The sequence below is a fragment of the Elgaria multicarinata genome, chromosome 18, assembly GCF_023053635.1.
Source record: "Elgaria multicarinata webbii isolate HBS135686 ecotype San Diego chromosome 18, rElgMul1.1.pri, whole genome shotgun sequence".
Classification (NCBI taxonomy): domain Eukaryota; kingdom Metazoa; phylum Chordata; class Lepidosauria; order Squamata; family Anguidae; genus Elgaria; species Elgaria multicarinata.
The window spans coordinates 14258895-14277744 of NC_086188.1; the positions used below are offsets into that span (position 1 = coordinate 14258895).

At 43.4% G+C, this 18850-nt stretch overlaps 1 protein-coding gene across 1 annotated transcript in view; it reads left to right on the top strand.

The window, feature by feature from the left end:
- Positions 1–2953: 2953 nt before the first annotated feature.
- Positions 2954–18850, top strand: part of MED13L (mediator complex subunit 13L) — a 188501-nt gene continuing 172604 nt past the window's right edge. Inside the window, exon 1 of the mRNA XM_063144236.1 lies at positions 2954–3078. Coding sequence (XP_063000306.1) covers positions 3019–3078 — 60 coding nt within the window. The 5' untranslated portion in view covers positions 2954–3018. The remainder of the gene's footprint in view (positions 3079–18850) is intronic.

Consider the following 18850-nt stretch of genomic DNA (forward strand, 5'->3'; position numbering starts at 1 on the left):
ATAGTATTGCTGGAAGGGGCCTATAAAGCCATTGAGTCCAACCCCCTGCTCAATGCAGGAATCCACCTCAAAGCATACCTGATGGATGGCTGTCCAGCTGCCTCTTGAAGGCCTCTAGTGTGGGAGAGCCCACAACCTCCCTAGGTCATTGGTTCCATTGTCATACTGCTCTAACAGTCAGGAAGTTTTTCCTGCTGTCCAGCAGGAATCTGGCTTCCTGTAACTTGAGCCCATTATTCCACGTCCTGCACTCTGGGAAGAGATCCTGGCCCTCCTCTGTGTGACAACCTTTCAAGCATTTGAAGAGTGCTATCATGTCTCCCCTCAATCTTCTCTTCTCCAGGTTAAACATGCCCAGTTCTTTCAGTCTCTCTTCATAGGGCTTTGTTTCCAGACCCCTGATCATCCTGGTTGCCCTCCTCTGAACCCCCTCCAGCTTGTCTGCATCCTTCTTGAAGTGTGGTGCCCAGAACTGGACGCAATACTCAAGATGAGCCCTAACCAGTGCCGAATAGAGGTCAACCAGTACCTCACGTGATTTGCAAGCTATACTTCTATTAATGCATCCCAAAATAGCATTTGCCTTTCTTGCAGCCACATCACACTGTTGGCTCATATTCAGTTTGTGATCTGTAACAATTCCAAGATCCTTCTCATTTGTAGTGTTGTTGAGCCAAGTATCCCCCATCTTGTAACTTCATGATTCCGCAGCAATTAGCTGCTGAACAGCTGAGGTTGAATGGAAGGTTTCCCTGAAATGCTTTATTTTCTACCCCCTTTTAAGATCAATTGTACTAAGCCCTAGAGGGAAGAAGGGTAAAAACGTGCAAGTACGGCTTGTACATTCCATTGAGGAATATTTTATACATATGGAAAAGCCACCTGTGCTATTACTATCAGTTACCTTTATATCCCACCTACCCTCCAAGGAGCTCAGGGTGGTGTACATGATTCCCTCCTGTCACACACTTTATCCTCACAGCAACCTAGTGATTTAACTTACAGAACTTGGGGTAGTATGATGGTTTTGTATTCATTACATTTTCCTCTTGCCCTTCCTCAAATGAACTCGGTGTGATGTACATGCCCCCCCCCCCAACCTGGTAGATCTGGCTGAGAGATAACAATGGCCCCCAAACCAGCCAATAAGCCAACCTGATACCATCCAGATGTTTTGAACCACATCTCCCAGAATCCCCAACCATTGGTCATGCTAGCTGGGGCTTATGGGAGTTGAAGTCCAAAAGATCCCAAGGGCACCAGGTTGGAGACGTATGCAATACTTAGGGAAGAATCCTAGATATGTTTAGGCAGGGGAAAAAGGCCTATGAAGCATTGTTTCTGTACTTGGCTCAGAAATTTCTTTAATGTAAGCCGTTCACAAATGTTATTAAAATGTGCACTATACTTTTTTTTTAAAAAATGTGAGCTGTTCTGAGCACTCTAGAAGCAGTAAACCTGGGGTATAAATATAGTAGTAGTAGTAGTAGTAGTTATTATTCCTCATTTTTCCATGTGCAGGTGCTGTATGGATTACTAGAAGTCAGGACTCTTCCTCGGGAAACTTACTATCACAGGGTTGAAACCAAGTCCTATTTAGAGTAGACCTATTGAAATAAAGAGACCAGTTAATCACGAGTCTTAAGTCCCATTCGTTTCAATGGGTCTACTCTAAATAGGACTTGGTTTCAACCCCGTGATAGTAACTTTCCAGAGGCACAGTCCTGACTTCTGGTAATCCATACAGCACCTGCACATGGGTTCAACCCTAAAATTCAACACTGGGGGGTGGGGAACGGAGGAAAGGGACGCTAAATGGTGGCAGCAAAAAAACAAACAAACAAACCGAGAAAGCAGATGCTTTAGTATAAACATGCTTAAGTAAACATTCTCAGGCTTGCGGCTCCAATATTTCTAACCCCATTATACACATTCTCGCAACTTTCCCTTGCCTTCTCAAAAAAACAAAACAAAACGAAGGAAGGCGAGAGCCTGCTGCAACGCCTGCGCATTCCGCTACGGCGAGGTAGGGCGGCCGAGAGACGCCTGCCCATTCCTTCCTTCCTTCCTTCCTTCCTTCAGTAGGCCTGGCCCCTCTCAGCTCCGCAGCGCCCCCCGCGGCGGCGAAGCGCGGCGACTTGTTTGTTCCAGCGCCTGACAGAGCGAGCGAGCGCGAGAGAGCGTAGCTCGATTCCTCTTTCTCCCTCCTTCCCATCCAGCCGGGAGGACTGCCCCACGTGGGGCGGGCTGGGCCAATGGCGAAGCGCGCTGCTCCTGGCGGCCGCCATTGCTGTCAGAGCCGAGAGCGAGCGAGCGAGCGAGCGTCTGTGCGTGTGTGTGTGTGAGTGTGGTGGCGGCGGCGGCGGCGTGAGGCGGCGCTGAGGGGAGCCCGCCGGGGAGAAGGAAGAAGACGGGAGGGCCGTAACGACGGCGACGACGACGAGCGAGGGGGAGGTCGCGCTCGATCAATAGCCGGGTTGTGTGTGGGGCGGAGAGCCAGCCGCGTCGAGAGAGCGAGGCCCCTTCCTCCCTCCCTCCCTGCTTCCCTCCCTCCGTCGCTCTCTCCCGCCCGCCCGCCTGCCTGGAAGAGCCAGCGAGAGAAGAGACCCACCCGGCGGCGCCTGCTCGGAACCGAACCGCCTCACATCTCGTCACACGCCGCTTGCCGTCGCCGCCCGCGTCTCTTTCGGGGGCTTCTTTCTCCCCCCCCCACCTCCCTCACAAGCGGGCGGGAGGAAGAGTGGGAGCCCGGCCCCGCCCGCGCCGAGTGGCCGGGGTGGGCGAGGAGGCGGCTGCGCTGCCCCTCCGTCCTCGCCCCTCCTCCTCCGCCGCCGCCTTCCTCCTCCTCCGCTCCGGCTAAGAAGGAAAGCAGCCAGGCGGGGAGGGGGGCTTGCGGAGCGGCCCCCGCTCCTCCATCGGCCGGGCCCGCCCAGCGCCTCTGAGACCCCCCCCTCTCATCCAATCCTCCTCCTCCTCAGACATGCCCCGCTCTGGAGGCCGGGCTCGCCGAGGAGGATCATGACTGCGGTGGCGAACGGGGCGAGCCTGGAGGACTGTCACTCCAACCTCTTCTCCCTGGTGAGTGACGGGCTGGACGCTTGGGGGGGGGGGGCGGAGCGGAGAGAGGGGGGAGGATGCGGGCCGGGGGGCTTTGCAGCCCCCTGGTGGTGGGGGTGGTGGGGGTGGGTGGGTTAGTTGGTCGCCATCCTAAACACAACTCGGGGGCAAGCCTCGACCTGCGAGCACGCTGACTTGCCCGCCAGGCCCGTGGCGAGGCGGAAAGGACTCGCTGCCCAGCCTTGCGCCGCGCCAGCCCGATCCTGTGTTGCTCAGGAAGCATCTCGGCCTGGCCGCGCAACCCTGTGCAGCGCCAGACTGCGGAGGGGCGCAGCCCCATCCCGTGCGCCTGGAAAAGGCCCGCTGCTGCTGCTGCTGCTGCTGCTGTCCTCCTCCTCCTCCTCCTCCGGCCGAGTGCCTGTAGCAGGACGGCAGCCTCGCCCTGCACGGTGCTCGGCGGCGCTGAGTCCCGGGGCCGGCGTGCGCCGCCTCGCCACGCGATCCTATCGCCTCTGGACTCGGAAGCAAGTCCGAGATGGATGGCCAAGTGTGCGCAGCGCTTGGCGGGTCTGCTGCCCCGATTGGTCCGCGAGCAAAGCTGCCAGGGTGCCTGAGATCGTAGCAGTCTGAAGGCGGAAGGGGGGAGAAGCAGAGGAGTGTGTGTGTGTCTGTGTGACAGGCAGGGACGACCCACCCCGGGCCCAGTTCGAGGCCTGCTGCTGTTGCTACCGCCTCCTCCTCCTTCGCCGCCTCCTCCACCTCGCGGCAGCAACTTGATCGGCCTTTATAGCCTGGATTTGACACTCCCCCCCGCGCCCTTTGGCCCCACCCCTCGGCTACTGGCTCTTCCCCCTCCCCAATGGGCTTCCCACCCCCAACTCGCCCGCTCCTCTTTCTTGCAACGCGGGCGATTGCGCCCTGCAGGGACTCGCGCAGGCGGAGCTGTCGCTTTGCGGCGTCCCAACCAACCAGCCACCCACCCGCCCTCTCTCGCCCTCGCCCGTCTTCCCGTGTTTTCCTCCGGTAACCGGAAAAAGAGTAGAGGGCGGTGGAAGGAAGACAAACTCTGCTGCCGTGCCCTGTCCTGCCATCCAGTCCACGCTCTTGGAGCTTTGTGCCTTGTAAGCTGGCAGAGCGAGCTTTCTTTCTCTTCCTTCCTTCCTTCCTTCCTTCCTTCTAACGCCGTTTCTAGCAGATTGTGCGAAGGGACAGAATTCGCACCCGGGGCACTTGGCCGGTGCCACCGAGGGTTGGGCGACGAGGGTGGGAACAAAACCACCCACTGCCACCCCTCTTTCCAGCTGAAATTGCAGCTTTTGCTTGAGTGTCAGGAGAAAAGGCATGCCTCTCTCTCTCTTTCTTTCTCTCTCTCTCTCTCTCCCTCTCCCGGGCTTTCCATTCAGTCTTGTCCTCAGACTGGTAATTGACAACTTTCACTCTGATCTGAAAGGGTCAGCTGTTGAGACTGGCCTACCTATGGATCTTTTCAAGGAAGGTCAGCTGAACTTGAATAAGATGAACAATTGTGTTCTGGCTAGATCCCGATGCTTTCACTGTTCTACTTTTCTGCCAGGCAGGTGAAAAAGAGGTCTTGTGTGGTGGGTCTTTTGCCTGGTCAGCTGCCCCATGGGGTGTGTGTTTATTTAAGACGTGGTTTTGTTTATATATGAAATGGTAACTAATAGCACAGGTTAAACTAAGTGGAACTTAGTGTAAGAGAAAGGATGCTGAGCACAGTAATTAGTGTCCGGAGCATTTTGCCATCTACCTGTGGGGTGCATTTGATAATGATTTTAATGCATATTTGAATGAGGGCACTCCAGGTCCTTTTCCTGAAATACCATTGGCCTTATTCTATTGGGTCACAATTGAATTGTGCCCTATCATAGATTGTCTCAACAGTAGCGCCACAACCAACCCTCCCTTTTAAAGAAATTAAAAGTGGAGGGAGGGGAGAATAAAAACTAAGGGATACAGTAAAATATTGAGAGGGTCCTACATTGCAACTCGGGGTTAGAGGTGGACCCCAGATCAGAAAAGGCTGAAGGCTACTTCATATAACTAATCTTTGTTGCACCATAATACTATATTATTAGTCTATGTAGCATCATAATACACTTTATTACTGCTACCCTCCTCTTAACTCTGCTTGATTGTATAGAAATTTATATCTTTATATAAATTCTTGCTAGTACAGTGCCTTGCAAAAGAGAGATCCTTATATGCTCTTTTTTAAAGTGGTGAGATAGTGTAACTAATGTTTTTTTTATGAGTTTCGTTGTAGTTTCTCAAATTTTTAATAGGACCATGAGAGGGTCACATAGTTTAAACTTCATTTCTTATTATTTTTTTTTGCTATGTCTGTATAGTTGATGGACTGCAGATACAACTGGCAGTGGCTTGTGTAGACTATGCTTTCAGTTTGAAAAGCGAACCTAGTAAGAAAACAAAGCAGTAGAAATAGAATGAATTTAGCCAAGAGCCTAAATTTAGCCAAGAACAGTTAGTGTACATGTGTGCATTTGGTAGGAAGGTAGAGTAGATCTTGTGAAGTTTAATTTGTCTGAAGTTATAGATGGTACTTCGGTTCCAAACATGTTTGTTTTGAAATATGTCAAGTGGAGTTCAGTGGCACTTCTACATGAGATGGGCATGCCACTGATTGAGCTAGAAGCCGTTGATACAGTCAGTGGGCCTGTCTTTCATATAACATGTTTAGATTTGGGGTGCAGCCCAGTACTATGCATGATGATTCAGAGGTCAGTCTTACTAGGTTCTGTGGGTCTATCTCCTAATGTCCGTATAGAATTATAGCCTGAAAATAGTTTAGTATGTATCACATATTTTGCAACCATAATTTAAGACTTGGCCTTTGAAAATCTTACTGCCATGAAATAGCCAAATTTACTTTAAAAGCTTTCTTGCTTCCAAGAATAATATCCCGTAGAATTGGTGTTTTAAACCTATTTTTGTAATGCTGATTGTTAAACAAAATGCTTGTGATGAGATTACTGCAATATTTATTCTCGGAAATGGTTCATCCTTTTCTTGAAGAAATATTGTGTACACCCTGGCCCTTTATTCAGAAGCAAATCTCATGTTCAGTGAAGCACATTCCTATGTGAGGTTGCATAGGATTTCAGCTTTTTGCTTTTTTTTTTTGGCTTTACACAAGTTCTACCCATATTATATTAATCAAACTGTGCCTCTTAACCTTGGTAAAGTTTTTTTTATTGCACAGATATTGAGCATATGGAAACAAAGAACAATCATGCTGCAGTTGCTAATTTCCAGTGCTTTGGCTGTTTCTATACAACCAAGCATATGGTTTCTGCCACCATGGGGAAAAACACACTAATGGACTCTTGACTTGAACAGCGAACATCAAAACTTGTATTTTCTTCTAATCTTAATTTGTGCTATATTTGTATGTGAGCGAATGCTTTTGTTACTAGGCACTCATTGTTTAGAATAGTTTGTTTCAATATATCACTTAAGTAAGGGATTGTTAAAATATAAAATGATTAATAAGAAATACAATGAAAACTATTTAGAGCTTTGTAAATGTTGATTTGCTTTCCTTTTCCTTTTTAAAGACTAGAACACTTTACATTTACTTATAAGCTAAGCTTTGTAAAGGTTAAAGCTGCTCTAGATTGATTCCTAAATACCACAGATCTGTAATAGAAAATGCATTTCCCAATGTTCATGAAATGCCCAGAGATGAGATTAGGAGGCTCTATTTGTGTTTGGGACTCTGGATTTTGCCCGGCCGGTCTACTCCAATCTTAGGCCATTAAAACATGGGAGTTATGCCATTAACTTCAGTAAAATAGTGATTTTAGCTGGTATTACTATGCAGTTAATAAAACGTGGTATTTTGTTGCTTTATCAAAGCAACATTTCGAAAAGCTAATATTGTGAAAAGGCAGCTTTGTTCCTGGGAAGATGAACAGGAATAATGATGAGCTCCAAATGTTTGTGTAGGACCAGATTATTGTTATTTTTAATGTGGTTTTAATATTGCAGTTTTTAAATATGGTGACTCATACATAGCTAATAGATTTTCACAAAAAGATACAAGGTTGTGGAAACAATATGTTCCCAATAGGAACTGCAATTAAGAATATGTTGGTATTCTCTCTCCACTCCCACCTCCTGCTACTGAAGCACAATGCTTTTCATAATACTGATTGTAATCTCAAAATACCTGTGACTGACATGGTATCGATGATTTGTTACATTCTGCTTTTCAATTGTGAATACATAACATTGTCATCCATAGCATCTCTTGTCAAATGGATACCTCTCTTCTCCTTCTCCCACCCCAGGCAAGTCACTGTTTCCTTTTTTTCTTTGAAAATGTGATAGCTTTGTGGGATGATATTGACCAGAGCACACCGTGACTTATTTAAACCATGGTGGATTGTGGTGAATGCCAGGCGAGTTTTGAATATTTAAGCCATGCCCGCAGGTTGTTGTGGCAAGGGCGGGTTGTTGGCGTGGTTACCAAACTACCCAGTACGCATGGGCTGTTAACCACACCAACAACCCACTGTCGTAGGGTTCAGACGGCATGATAAGCTGTATTCGTAGCCTGAGTATTCACAGTGCCCTCCCATTCACAGCAGAGCTCACCATAGCTAAAGTAAGTCATGGTGGACTGCTTGATCATGTGAACTAGCCTATTGTCCTGGTTATGTCAGATGACATGAAGATATTTGTATTAAATAATTGAACAATATGCTCTGTAAAATGTGCATTGATGGATCATCGGTTAATGCTCTAGTTAAGCTCCTATTGAGTATCATCTGTTTTACTTCATTAGAGCTGTTGTTGCCCAATAACATTTCAAGTCTATGATTGCAGTCCTGACTGGATGCAATTTATAACTAATTGGCCAGTGGGATTCAACAATCTTACTCTTATTCATCCTTGCAGCCCAAGGGCACAGCTAGATGTAAGGTTTATCCTGGGATCATCCAGGGTTCACCCCTGCCTGAGAACTGGATCCCCTGTGTGTCACCTAGACGAATAGGTTTGACCCCTGGATGATCCAGGGATAAACCTTAGGTCTAGCTATGGCCCAAGTCTCCTCCATTTAGTAGAAACCAGTTTTATGTATTAATTAACTTGTTTTTATATCTTGGGTCTCCGCTTGGTAATGATTAATTTTGGGGTGTGTGTGTGAAAATTATTTGGAGGATGCATTGTTGAAGCGGTATGATTTACTTTGTGTTATAACTCTGGAACTCCATGCTGCAGACTTTCCTTATGTGAATAGATACAGTTTAGTCTATTTGCTTATGCCTAACTTTAAGCTGCCTCTTCTTAAATTTCTTTCCTTGTTGCAATACCAGTAAGATAGGATAAAACAGCATAACATGTTTTATATATATTAAATATAAAATATTGTATATTGTATATAATTTGGATAATTGGTGTGAATACTGTAGTGATCTGTGTAAGGATCACTACAGTGTCCCAGAGCTCTATCCAAATATAAAAAAGCTTCTCACCTAGCCCTGATCCCAAGGATACTCCATTCAAATGCTGAACTCCACCAGCTTAGTGTGATCAGCAACAAGGCTTTGGCTGAGCAGTTTCCTTAGGTACTTCAGTTGCTGACTTAGAATCATAGAATAGCAGAGTTGGAAGGGGCCTACAAGGCCATCGAGTCCAACCCCCTGCTCAATGCAGGAATCCACCCTAAAGCAAACATGACCGATGGTTGTCCAGCTGCCTCTTGAAGGCCTCTAGTGTGGGAGAGCCCACAACCTCCCTAAGTAACTGATTCCATTGTCGTACTGCTCTAACAGTCAGGAAGTTTTTCCTGATGTCCAGCTGGAATCTGGCTTCCTTTAACTTGAGCCCGTTATTCCGTGTCCTGCACTCTGGGAGGATCGAGAAGAGATCCTGACCCTCCTCTGTGTGACAACCTTTTAAGTATTTGAAGAGTGCTATCATATCTCCCCTCAATCTTCTCTTCTCCAGGCTAAACATGCCCAGTTGTTTCAGTCTCTCTTCATAGGGCTTTGTTTCCAGACCCCTGATCATCCTGGTTGCCTGTACATGACTTCATGTCCAGGCAAAGGCAAATGGGAGTGGGCACCAACATACTTGAGGAAAGAACCTCTGTTTTTCAGGCTTTGGAGGAGAGAAGGTTTTTTTTTAAAAAAAACCCACTTTGCTTGTATCCTGTAGTGAGTTGCTGAAGTTCATAATGAAGTTGGGGAAGGAAGGCTTTGCCAAAAATGTCAACACTGGAAAGGAGTGTGTTGTGTGTGTTTTGCTTTGGGATGACTCAGTGGGTGTCTGTTCAATCCTTCCTCAATTCAAAACATGGACCCTGACGACAATTCAGCACAGATCAGGAGCCTAGAAGCATGAACAGTTGATACACTAGTGTCAGATGGATGGATCCAAATGGTTTCCTGAAGTGCTTGGGGAGCCCCCCTGTGTCATCTGTCAGCAATACTGTCAAAGCTCCGGCTGATCTGTGAAATATGGAAATGGCCTGGAAGGTTGACACTCTCGTTCCTAAGTGTCTTCTCCCCCACTGATAGAACCAGGTCGGCTCCTTGGTTTGGCAGGGAGTGAAGGGCAATGAAACAGGAGGGATGAAGGCTAGAATGCTATTGAAGGAAAACTCAGGATGAATCTGATATTATTATTATTATTATTATTATTATTATTATTATTATTATTATTATTATCCTCATCCTGCCCCATAGCCTGTTCTGGTGGTGAGGGCAGCTTTAAAAGCCTCTAATTCCTCCACCGACATAAGAACATAGGAAGCTGTCTTATACTGAGTCCTCTGGTCCATCTAGCTCATTATTGTTGACACTGACTGACAGCAGTTCTTTCAGGTAGGATTCTTTCTTAGCCCTACCTGGGGATGCTGGGGATTTAAACTGGGACCCCTTGCTTGTAAAGCAGGTGCTCTTCTGCTGAGCTATGACCCTTCCCGGTCTATTCCTATGGAGAGAGCCCTAGCCTCTTCAGGCTGGATGGGGAACCTCTACGGTCCAAAGTTTTACCTTCCCTACTTTAGGGATTAGAAAAGCACCTTGCTTCTCATAAGTAGTGAATAATATTTGAAGCAGGTATTGGAGGGCAGTTCCCTCTTACCAGCAGAGAGGCTGTAGCTCTGTGTGCAGAACACATGCTTGGCACCCTGAAGGTCGCAGATTTGAAGATCTCACACAGGACTTGCGGGGTCTACATCTGTGGCCCATGTGGGTTGCACTTTTTACACCCTTGTTTTAGGTACTAATGGCTACCGTTCGGTTTCAATCTCCCTTGGAAGGCAGAGCGCAGTAATATGTGCTTTTAAAAAGACGAAGCGGGCAAAGAGAAACGAATCTTAATAAACTTCTTATCTGCAACTCTCACCTTGTCTTGTTGTTCTGTCCCTCCTGCCACTGTGAAATTCTTTTGGGCACATGAATAAGACATTTAAGCTGGGAAGGTTGTAAGCTTGTGATGCTATCTGTGAGAGCAAGTATCACGTTTATAGTGTCAACTTTCTTTGGTTCCTGCATTTTTGATCTGTGTTGACCTCTGAAAACTTACTGCACTGCAACCTTTTTGCAAGTCGAGTAAATGGGAACATAGTAGTTTTACCAGGAAATTAATAGCTTCAGACAAATGTAGCATTTTCCAGATTTTTAAGGAAGACTGCATGGTGGAAGAGACGAGCTTTATTGGGCATTTGCTTTTATGACTTAGGGACTTATTTAGGATTGAAGTGTTAATAATCAGGGACTCCAGAACTGGCAATCCAGATATGATTTTATATACATGTAACCTAAGATTTAATTTGAATGGACATAATTCACTATACGGATTAAATTTTGCAATATGTGACAGAGCTGTAACATTGCCATTAACTGATTTTTGACTGTTTCTTAATAGTGTTTCTGTGACAAAATAATGAGGATTTCACTAAATAGTGGTGGTTTTATTGGTGAATGTGACTTGTTTTTAAAGCATTGACCATAATCCTTGTGTGTGTGTGTGTGTGTGTGTGTGTGTATTGGATGGGTGGGAAAAGACCACTGGCAACCCTAAAGCAGCTGGGCTTATTGAGATTTCCTGCCTGTGCACCAACCAGGAGTGTTGCTTCTGTGCCTGTGACGGGGGCACCAAAACAGTGATCCCAGTTAGGGTCACCAGTGACAGGAGGGGGCATTAGCCTTCTTCTCCCCCAGTAACTCCAAGTTAGCCCCATTCCTGTGGGCATGAGGGACACATGCATATGTTGCCTGCGACCCACCACCTGGTACTGCATGCAACCCTCAGGGCCAAAACGGTAGCATATCGTGATATGTATGGATATTATCAGTTTCCTCTTCAACTCATTGTATCAATTCCAAAAGCTCGTTTTTAAACTTCCGAAGTTGAAAGAAAAGTTTGAGAATTGCTGTATGTGTATGTTGGAAGTGTTGTCTTTCGGATAAAATTTTAAATTGGAATATTTGTTTGCTGCAAAGCTCTTTTCGAAGACAGCACAGTAGGGGTTAATAAATATCTAGGTTATGATACAGTACATGTAGTCGATGTGTGGGAGGCAGGTTTCTGCAAAAGAGTCTGCTATATTATGGTGCGGTAGTAGAGAACCATGTCCTATACTCCAGGGGTAGACGATATGATGCCTTCCAGATATTCTGGACCAAATTTTCAGGGGAGCAGAAGGTAGATTGGGACCTACTGCCAATCGCTCAGAGATCTACCAGTAGATCTCCAAGGTTTTACTGAATCCCAGTTCATTAATGTGAGTAAGCAAAATTTCAAGAACCCCCTCTCTCCAGTATGGCTTCCTTTGTGCTAATTGATTACCTCTCAACCCTCAGTGTTCTTATCTGTAAAACAGGAATAATAATAGGGTGCTTTCGACCAAGTTTTTGTTCAGCTCTGCTGAATAGTTTTAGAGTGTTGTGATAGGAAACCTGACCTCTGATAACTCACATGTAGATGTGTATATATCCCTGTCTATGGTTCATGGGGTGCAATAGATAATTGAATCTGCTCCTCACCCGAGTCACCAATTTGTATCTGGCTCTGGATGGAAGTCATCTGTGTTCTATTAAAGAAAAAGATCCTGCAAATCTGAAGTCTGCCTTTCCCTGTTCTGGACCAATGTGTGAAGCCTTCGGCTATTTCCCTCATTTCTTTGGACGGAAGCCATAGTATTAATATGTCTAAACGTATTAAGGTGAAACGCATTTATTAGGGAGTAAGCCTAATGAATACATTGAGACTTACTCCTGAGTAAAACATGCATAGGATTGCAGTGCACAGCATTGAAAACTTGAAATATGATTCTTAAGCACACTATAATATTGACTGTCGTCCTCCTAACAAAGAGATGTGTTCGTTTATTTTTTCTACTTCTTCTGCTCAGCAGTGTTGCCAGTCCATAGCATCCTTCCTGTAATGACATCATTGTCCTTAAGGAAATAGGTGTATATGTGTTTTTTTGAGTGGGGGGTGAGGAGTGTTACACATTGATTCTTAAAGGGCTTAACCATCTTATTTGCCAATATGCTCATGTGTTAGATCTTGTCTTTGCATAGTGGAATTCCCCTGGGATGCAGCTATTGAATAGCCTCAGTTCCCTTTTGTCATTCTTTCAACCATAACACTTCCTGATCTTCTTTATCTCTCCTGCCCTTCCTTTGTGACGCTAGCTTTGAGTACTTTAACTTAATAGAGAAGAGAGCACTGGCTATGATATATTTGTTAGTATGTAGCAAAAGCTTTCTCAGGTTCTTTTGTATAAAATTTGTTTGATAATGCAGATACTCTTTTAACTAATCACCAGCTTAAAATAATAATTGTTTTGAATTGAGCAAAATGTTCTAGAAAGATACGTTGAAACGCTGTGTAGTTTTTGTTGTTTTCCTTTGAAACCTACTTCTGACTACTGTTGTGTTGTAGTGCTTTGTTGTGTGTCAAAGCAGCTTTGTCCCAGGGTGACTGATAGTACTGATAGTATTCTTATTGTATTCTTACTTAGTGTCCTCCAGATGCTTTGGACTACAATTCTCATCTGCCCCAGTCAGCCTGGCCAGTGGGCAGTAATCATGGGAGTTGTAGTCCAAAACATCTGGAGGGCAACAGGTTGCCTGCGTCTATTCTATAGTGTTGTCACATTGACTAGTGGAGTCTAGCCTCAGAATGTGTAGTTTGGCACAATGCAGGAGCCACCAGGCTTTACAAGGGAAGGTTGTACAACAGTAGCACCTGTTGGGTTTGTTTGTTTTTGGCATTGCGCATGGCGGACTGGGAGACTTGGGAAAATCAAAATCCACAGTTGGGCGATAGTAAGACTGACCAAAATGCCACAGGCGTGTGCAAGCTTTTGAGTTCTTTAGAATTCTTCATCAGGCTAGAGGGTACAAAAAACACTTACCCGTGATCCATTCGATCTGCAAATCCATATTTGAGATTTGGTCTAAATTGCAGACATCTGGCTACTTATTTGTACCTTTTTTGTTTTGTTTCTTTCCTCAGTCCCCTGCTTTTTGTACCACCTAGCCTGATGAAGAGGCCTTGAGAACTCAAAAGATTGCACACTTTTGTGGCATTTTGGCTGGTCTTAATAAAGGTATTGACCAGCTGTTGATTTTTCTTTTCTTCCCTGATGGGCCAGCATGACCATCTCTCTGTGTGTGTTTTATATGGGAGTTAAGTGGTACAGATACATGGATTTAAAAACACATCTGTTGATGTTGAGAAAAATGGTTTGCTATGATGAATGATGTAATTTTTATTGGATTTTCTTTAACAAATACTTTAGATATATTCCACAAAATGCATCTAATTAGTACTAAACATAATATAGAATAAATTGTATGCAACCAGTAAGAAAACATTTTGTAACATTTTATTTACACACATTTATACACACGTTTTAAATTATCTATAAATACATTTATATGATCATTATTTATTTATTTATTTAAATAAACAGACCATATAGGAATCAAGAAAACTGACCTGTGAAAATCTACGGGGGGACGAGAGGCAAATCAGCTCAGAGGATGTCTGTCTTCCAGATCCCAAGTCCCCCACTCCAAAAGGGATCTGTCATCATTGAGGTGGAACGCCCCCTTGCCACTTAAAGGCTCACAGTGGGGTAGGAGGATGGGCGTTAATGATTTATTTATTTATTTAAGGATTTTTATGCCGCCGTTCAGCCAAAAAAGGCTCTCACGGCGGCTTACAAAAGTATTTCTTGACAGTCCCTGCCCACAGGCTTACAATCTAAAAGACATGACACAAAAGGAAAGGGGACTGGGAGGGAGGAGGAGGAGGGGGGGAAAAGGAAAGCAAATTCAGGCACTACAATCTTAGTTGCAAAGTTCAGCAGTTACAGTTGACAGCAGGAGGGAGGGGGCTCTCAGCTGGAGCTGGACCCAGGCACGGTGGAGAGGTGCCTGGCTGCTGCTTCCTCCCTCACTGGTGGCCTCTCCAGAGACAAATTATCATCATAATTTAAATATAAAACAATAGAACGTTAGAACAATTATACTTATCGACATAAAAATTCTAGCTTAATTTCATAAAAGAAATGAAAGGAGACCAGTTTATATTAAGTTTTCCATTTTGATGCGTCCCTGATACTTGCAACCTCTATTAGTTTTATTGCGTTTCAAATTTTCCAGTCTTTCATTAATGATTCTGTAAGTGAGAGGGTGGATATACATATTCATTTTTGAGCTACTAAAATGCTTGTAGTGGTTAATAAGTTTCAAATCAAATCTTTTATTTGAAACAAAGTGCTCTAAATAAACTAACAGGACTATTCGGGGATCTAAGGGTATAGACACATGTACCATCAGTGAACTTGTAACATATCACTCCAAAAAGTTATAATGTTTGGGCAACTCTACCAAATATTCCCAAAATCGACTCTCTGAGCTCCACACTTCCAGCACGCATCATTAGTATCAACATATGATTCATTAATGGCCCAGTTCTCATGTAACAATAACACAGATTTTTTTTTAAAAAAAAAATTCTGGATTATTGTGAATAAGGCAGTATGTTGGTGCACACAGCCGGATCACTCCTGTTTGCCGTGACTTATATATACACCGTTGGTCCATGGTTTGGATAGTGTTATTTTTGAACTAGAAAATCTGGCTTGTCCTTCTTCTAACAAGCCAGAGTAATAACCTGAGAACAAACCGTGGGTTTTTTCCTTGCCTCATTCATGATAAGTAAAGGTACAGAGTGGATGCTCCTGCCTTGTACCCAATCAGTCAGAGTATACTTTGAATTCTTACTATTGATTGATAGGACAATTAATGGATAATCATAAATAGCTTTTATATTAAAGATGGTCCATTTTATCAAGAAGAGTATTATATACATATATCCACACTCTACTTGATCAAATACCTTTTCTGCATCTAGAAAATCTAAAGTAGTTTTATTTTCTTAATCTGGCAGTCATTAAACTAAGAGACCTCTCTGTCTATTGGGAGTGCAACCCATAGGATTGTGCCCTAAGTAAATTAAAGGCTGTACATGTACTATCATGTATTAAATGCCCAGCCACAGACCCTGTCTGTATTTAGAGATCACTCTTCAAGTCTTATCCCAGAAACTCTGACAGTGGTCAAGGATGATGGGAGCTGTAGTCCAAAACATCTGGGAGGGGTACCATTGGGGAAGGTTGATCTAGTTAGTCTAGAATTTTCCCCTGAAATGGAGGGCAAGTAAGAAATCAAGTTTACATCAGCTAGCATTCTTAATCATGGGTCTATCATCTTTATTGGCTCTTCCTCAGTATCATCTATGCTGACTAGCAGCAACTGTGCAGGTTTCAAGTGGAAATCTGTTCTGGCCTTTTAAAATGGAGATGCCAAGGATTGAACCTGGTACCTTTTAATGCAAACCACTGAGCTAAACTGGACCAATCAGCACCATCAAAATTTAACTAAGAAGCCAAATCTGGGTAAGGTACCAACACAAAATAGAGAGCAAGATATTAAAACCAATCAGACAATTAAAGATTATTTAGAACTTCTTGCAGAGCATAGTTTCTTTGTTCCTAAGACCTTACAATTCATTTAGCAATGGCTGGAAATCTAAATCAGTTAGTTGTTTCATGTAAACTGGATAGCTGGGATAAACAGACTAGAAGGCGAAATATAAACCAGACAAGTAATATATAGATTTAGGGAGAATAGAAATAAAAAAACTAAGAAACTGGAATACTAAATTGAGAAATAGGAAGCAAAGTGATTTAGTTTTTCAACCAAAACAGATTTTCCTGGAGGAGAAATTTTCCTTCCTGGGATTCAAAATCTCTTGCCCTGAGGTGGCTGCTGCTGCTGCTGCTTCTTCTTCTTCTTCTTCTTCTTCTTCTTCTTCTTCTTCTTCTTATTATTATTATTATTATTATTATTGAGTTATAAGCATATAAATATTAGATCTTTAGAAATATTGCATGATTTTAGTGGTCTTTGCAAGTGCAAAAAATTCTGTATTAATTCTTAGAAAAAGAAACCTATTTTTGTGTTACGAAATTACCCTTTATTTTTGTGTGGATAAGTTGAAAAAAATCCCTGTTGCAGAAATATAGGGGATACAAGAACTGAAAGATACAGCTCCTAGTTGTGTGAAGGATTCCATTGACCAAGGAGAACCTTGAGTAACTGAAAAATTCTAAAACCTACTGAAGATGCCCTAGAAGTAGAGAATGCTTTTAACTCACATAAAGAGCTATCTGAGAAAACTTTATTGGTCATTTGGTGCTCTACCCCATATGGAACAAAGAACTGTCCTTGACAGATTAAATATTCTGCAAAAGGAACTAAGGGTGCAGACCTATCCAGATGCCCATCAGCTTCTGAACTCAGAGGTAGATGGGCATCCAGAGTGTGCTTCTCTTGTTCTGCATTTTGGTTAAATGGGTGTTTTTTCCTGTCTAGTTAGGACTCTGTGGAGGGGCTGGGGAGGGCTGTATCCCTATTTCCCCAGTTCCCTTCCCTTTAACCCCCTTTCCCTACACTTTGAGATTGCCGTTGTGACCTTGGAGAGGTGCGTTGTTTGGAGACCGTAGGATTGCTCTCTCAGTGGAGTAACTTTTGGAAAACGGGTCCTTTTAACTTTGTAAACCCTAAGACAGAGCAGTCTGTATAGGGTGTCCTTTCGCCAGTTCCAGCTAGGAAGAAAGAAATAGCTGAGGTAGAGATTAAACACTGTTCTATAACTAATAGAGCAAATTCCAGGACACTATTGGCCAATAAGGAATAGTTGGCCTATCAATGTTTGGAACCACGCAAATTAGGTGAGGAGCCTCCTGGAACGGGCTCACTTGTTTAAAAAAAGGAAAAGAGGGGAGCAGGAAAGTAGCTGAGTTTCTTTAGTTTCTATGAAAAAATGGTTCCTGTATTTTAACCTTTCATGAAACTAATCTCTGCTCAGACCTTATGACAGATGGCTACTCAAAATTGAGGGCGCATGATCCTTGATCTCATGAAACATTGCTAGCTGTGCAAATAAGCGATTATGTCTTTCTTCACTTTTTAAGGAAGTTTGATATAGCGTCTTTGCAGGAAATTTGAATGCTTACAGAGATGGTAGTTAATGGGAATTTAGTGTATGCACTACTAGCTGTAGCCCCCGCAAAGAGTGGTAGACCAACAGGAGGTTTGGCTTTTCTGATAACTACAGCATTAAGAATTACAGTAATTAGATTCTTTTATTGCTACGCCTGTCCTGGTTAAAATGGAAATACAATCATTGTTATTGATTACTGTGCATATTCCGCACAGATTTCTCCATTGTATGGTCCCTTAGTCTAGAATCAATTGCAGAATTATTTATTAAATATGCAGAATGGGTATCCCAAAGCAGGAGTTGTATTAACGGGAGATATTAATATCTGTACTGGTAAGGATCTGGATACCGTAATTAATATGACAGATCTTTTTGGAAGAAGATAGAATGTTTAATGGGGTTTCAAAGGACTGTAAAGCGAACAAATTTGGTTTGCAGTTTATTCAGTTAGTAAATAGGCTAGACTTAATTAATTTAAATGGAAACTGAATGATTTGGATGGGGAGTTCACATATTTAGGGCCCATAGGGGCAAATATAGTGGATTATGTGGTCATAGCATCTGCTTTAGAGAAATAAGTTTTTCAGTTTGAAGTGGGAGAAATGTCAAAGTGACCAGCCTCTGTTAGTCCAGTTTTCATTTAATGGTCAAATATGACGATTATCTCTGAACAAGTCATAGAATTGAAACAGTTCAAACTGCAGCAGCCAGATGAATTAAATGGTCACTAAACCTTGAAAAGACGTTGGAATCTCAGCTTAAATCTCCAACCTTAATGTCAGTGAGGGAGGATGTAATTCTGGGTGCAGACCCTACAATTCTGGAGTCATACATTAGATTAGTGGGGAAGTTAACATCTGAGTAGATCCTGTTCAAGGATAATTCAAATTAATGGTTTGATAAGAACTATATTCAGTGTAAAAGAAATCTTTGTAAGTGGTTTAAGCTTGCTCAGAATGCCAATCTAACAAAATCTCTGCCTTCTTTTTGAAATATCATAATTACTATTTTTTTTTAAAAAAAAGAAAAGAAATAAGCTTTTATTAAGGAGGGCTGGTGGTTTAAATTGGGGTTGAGGACTTTTAATGGTTTGAGGGTGAGGGTTTTAATGGAATTGTTGTAATGTGGGTTAAGGGTTTTAATGGAATTGTTTTATGTGTTATTGTAAAGCGCCTCGATGCCAGAAATGGTGAGGCGGCGCTATAAAAAT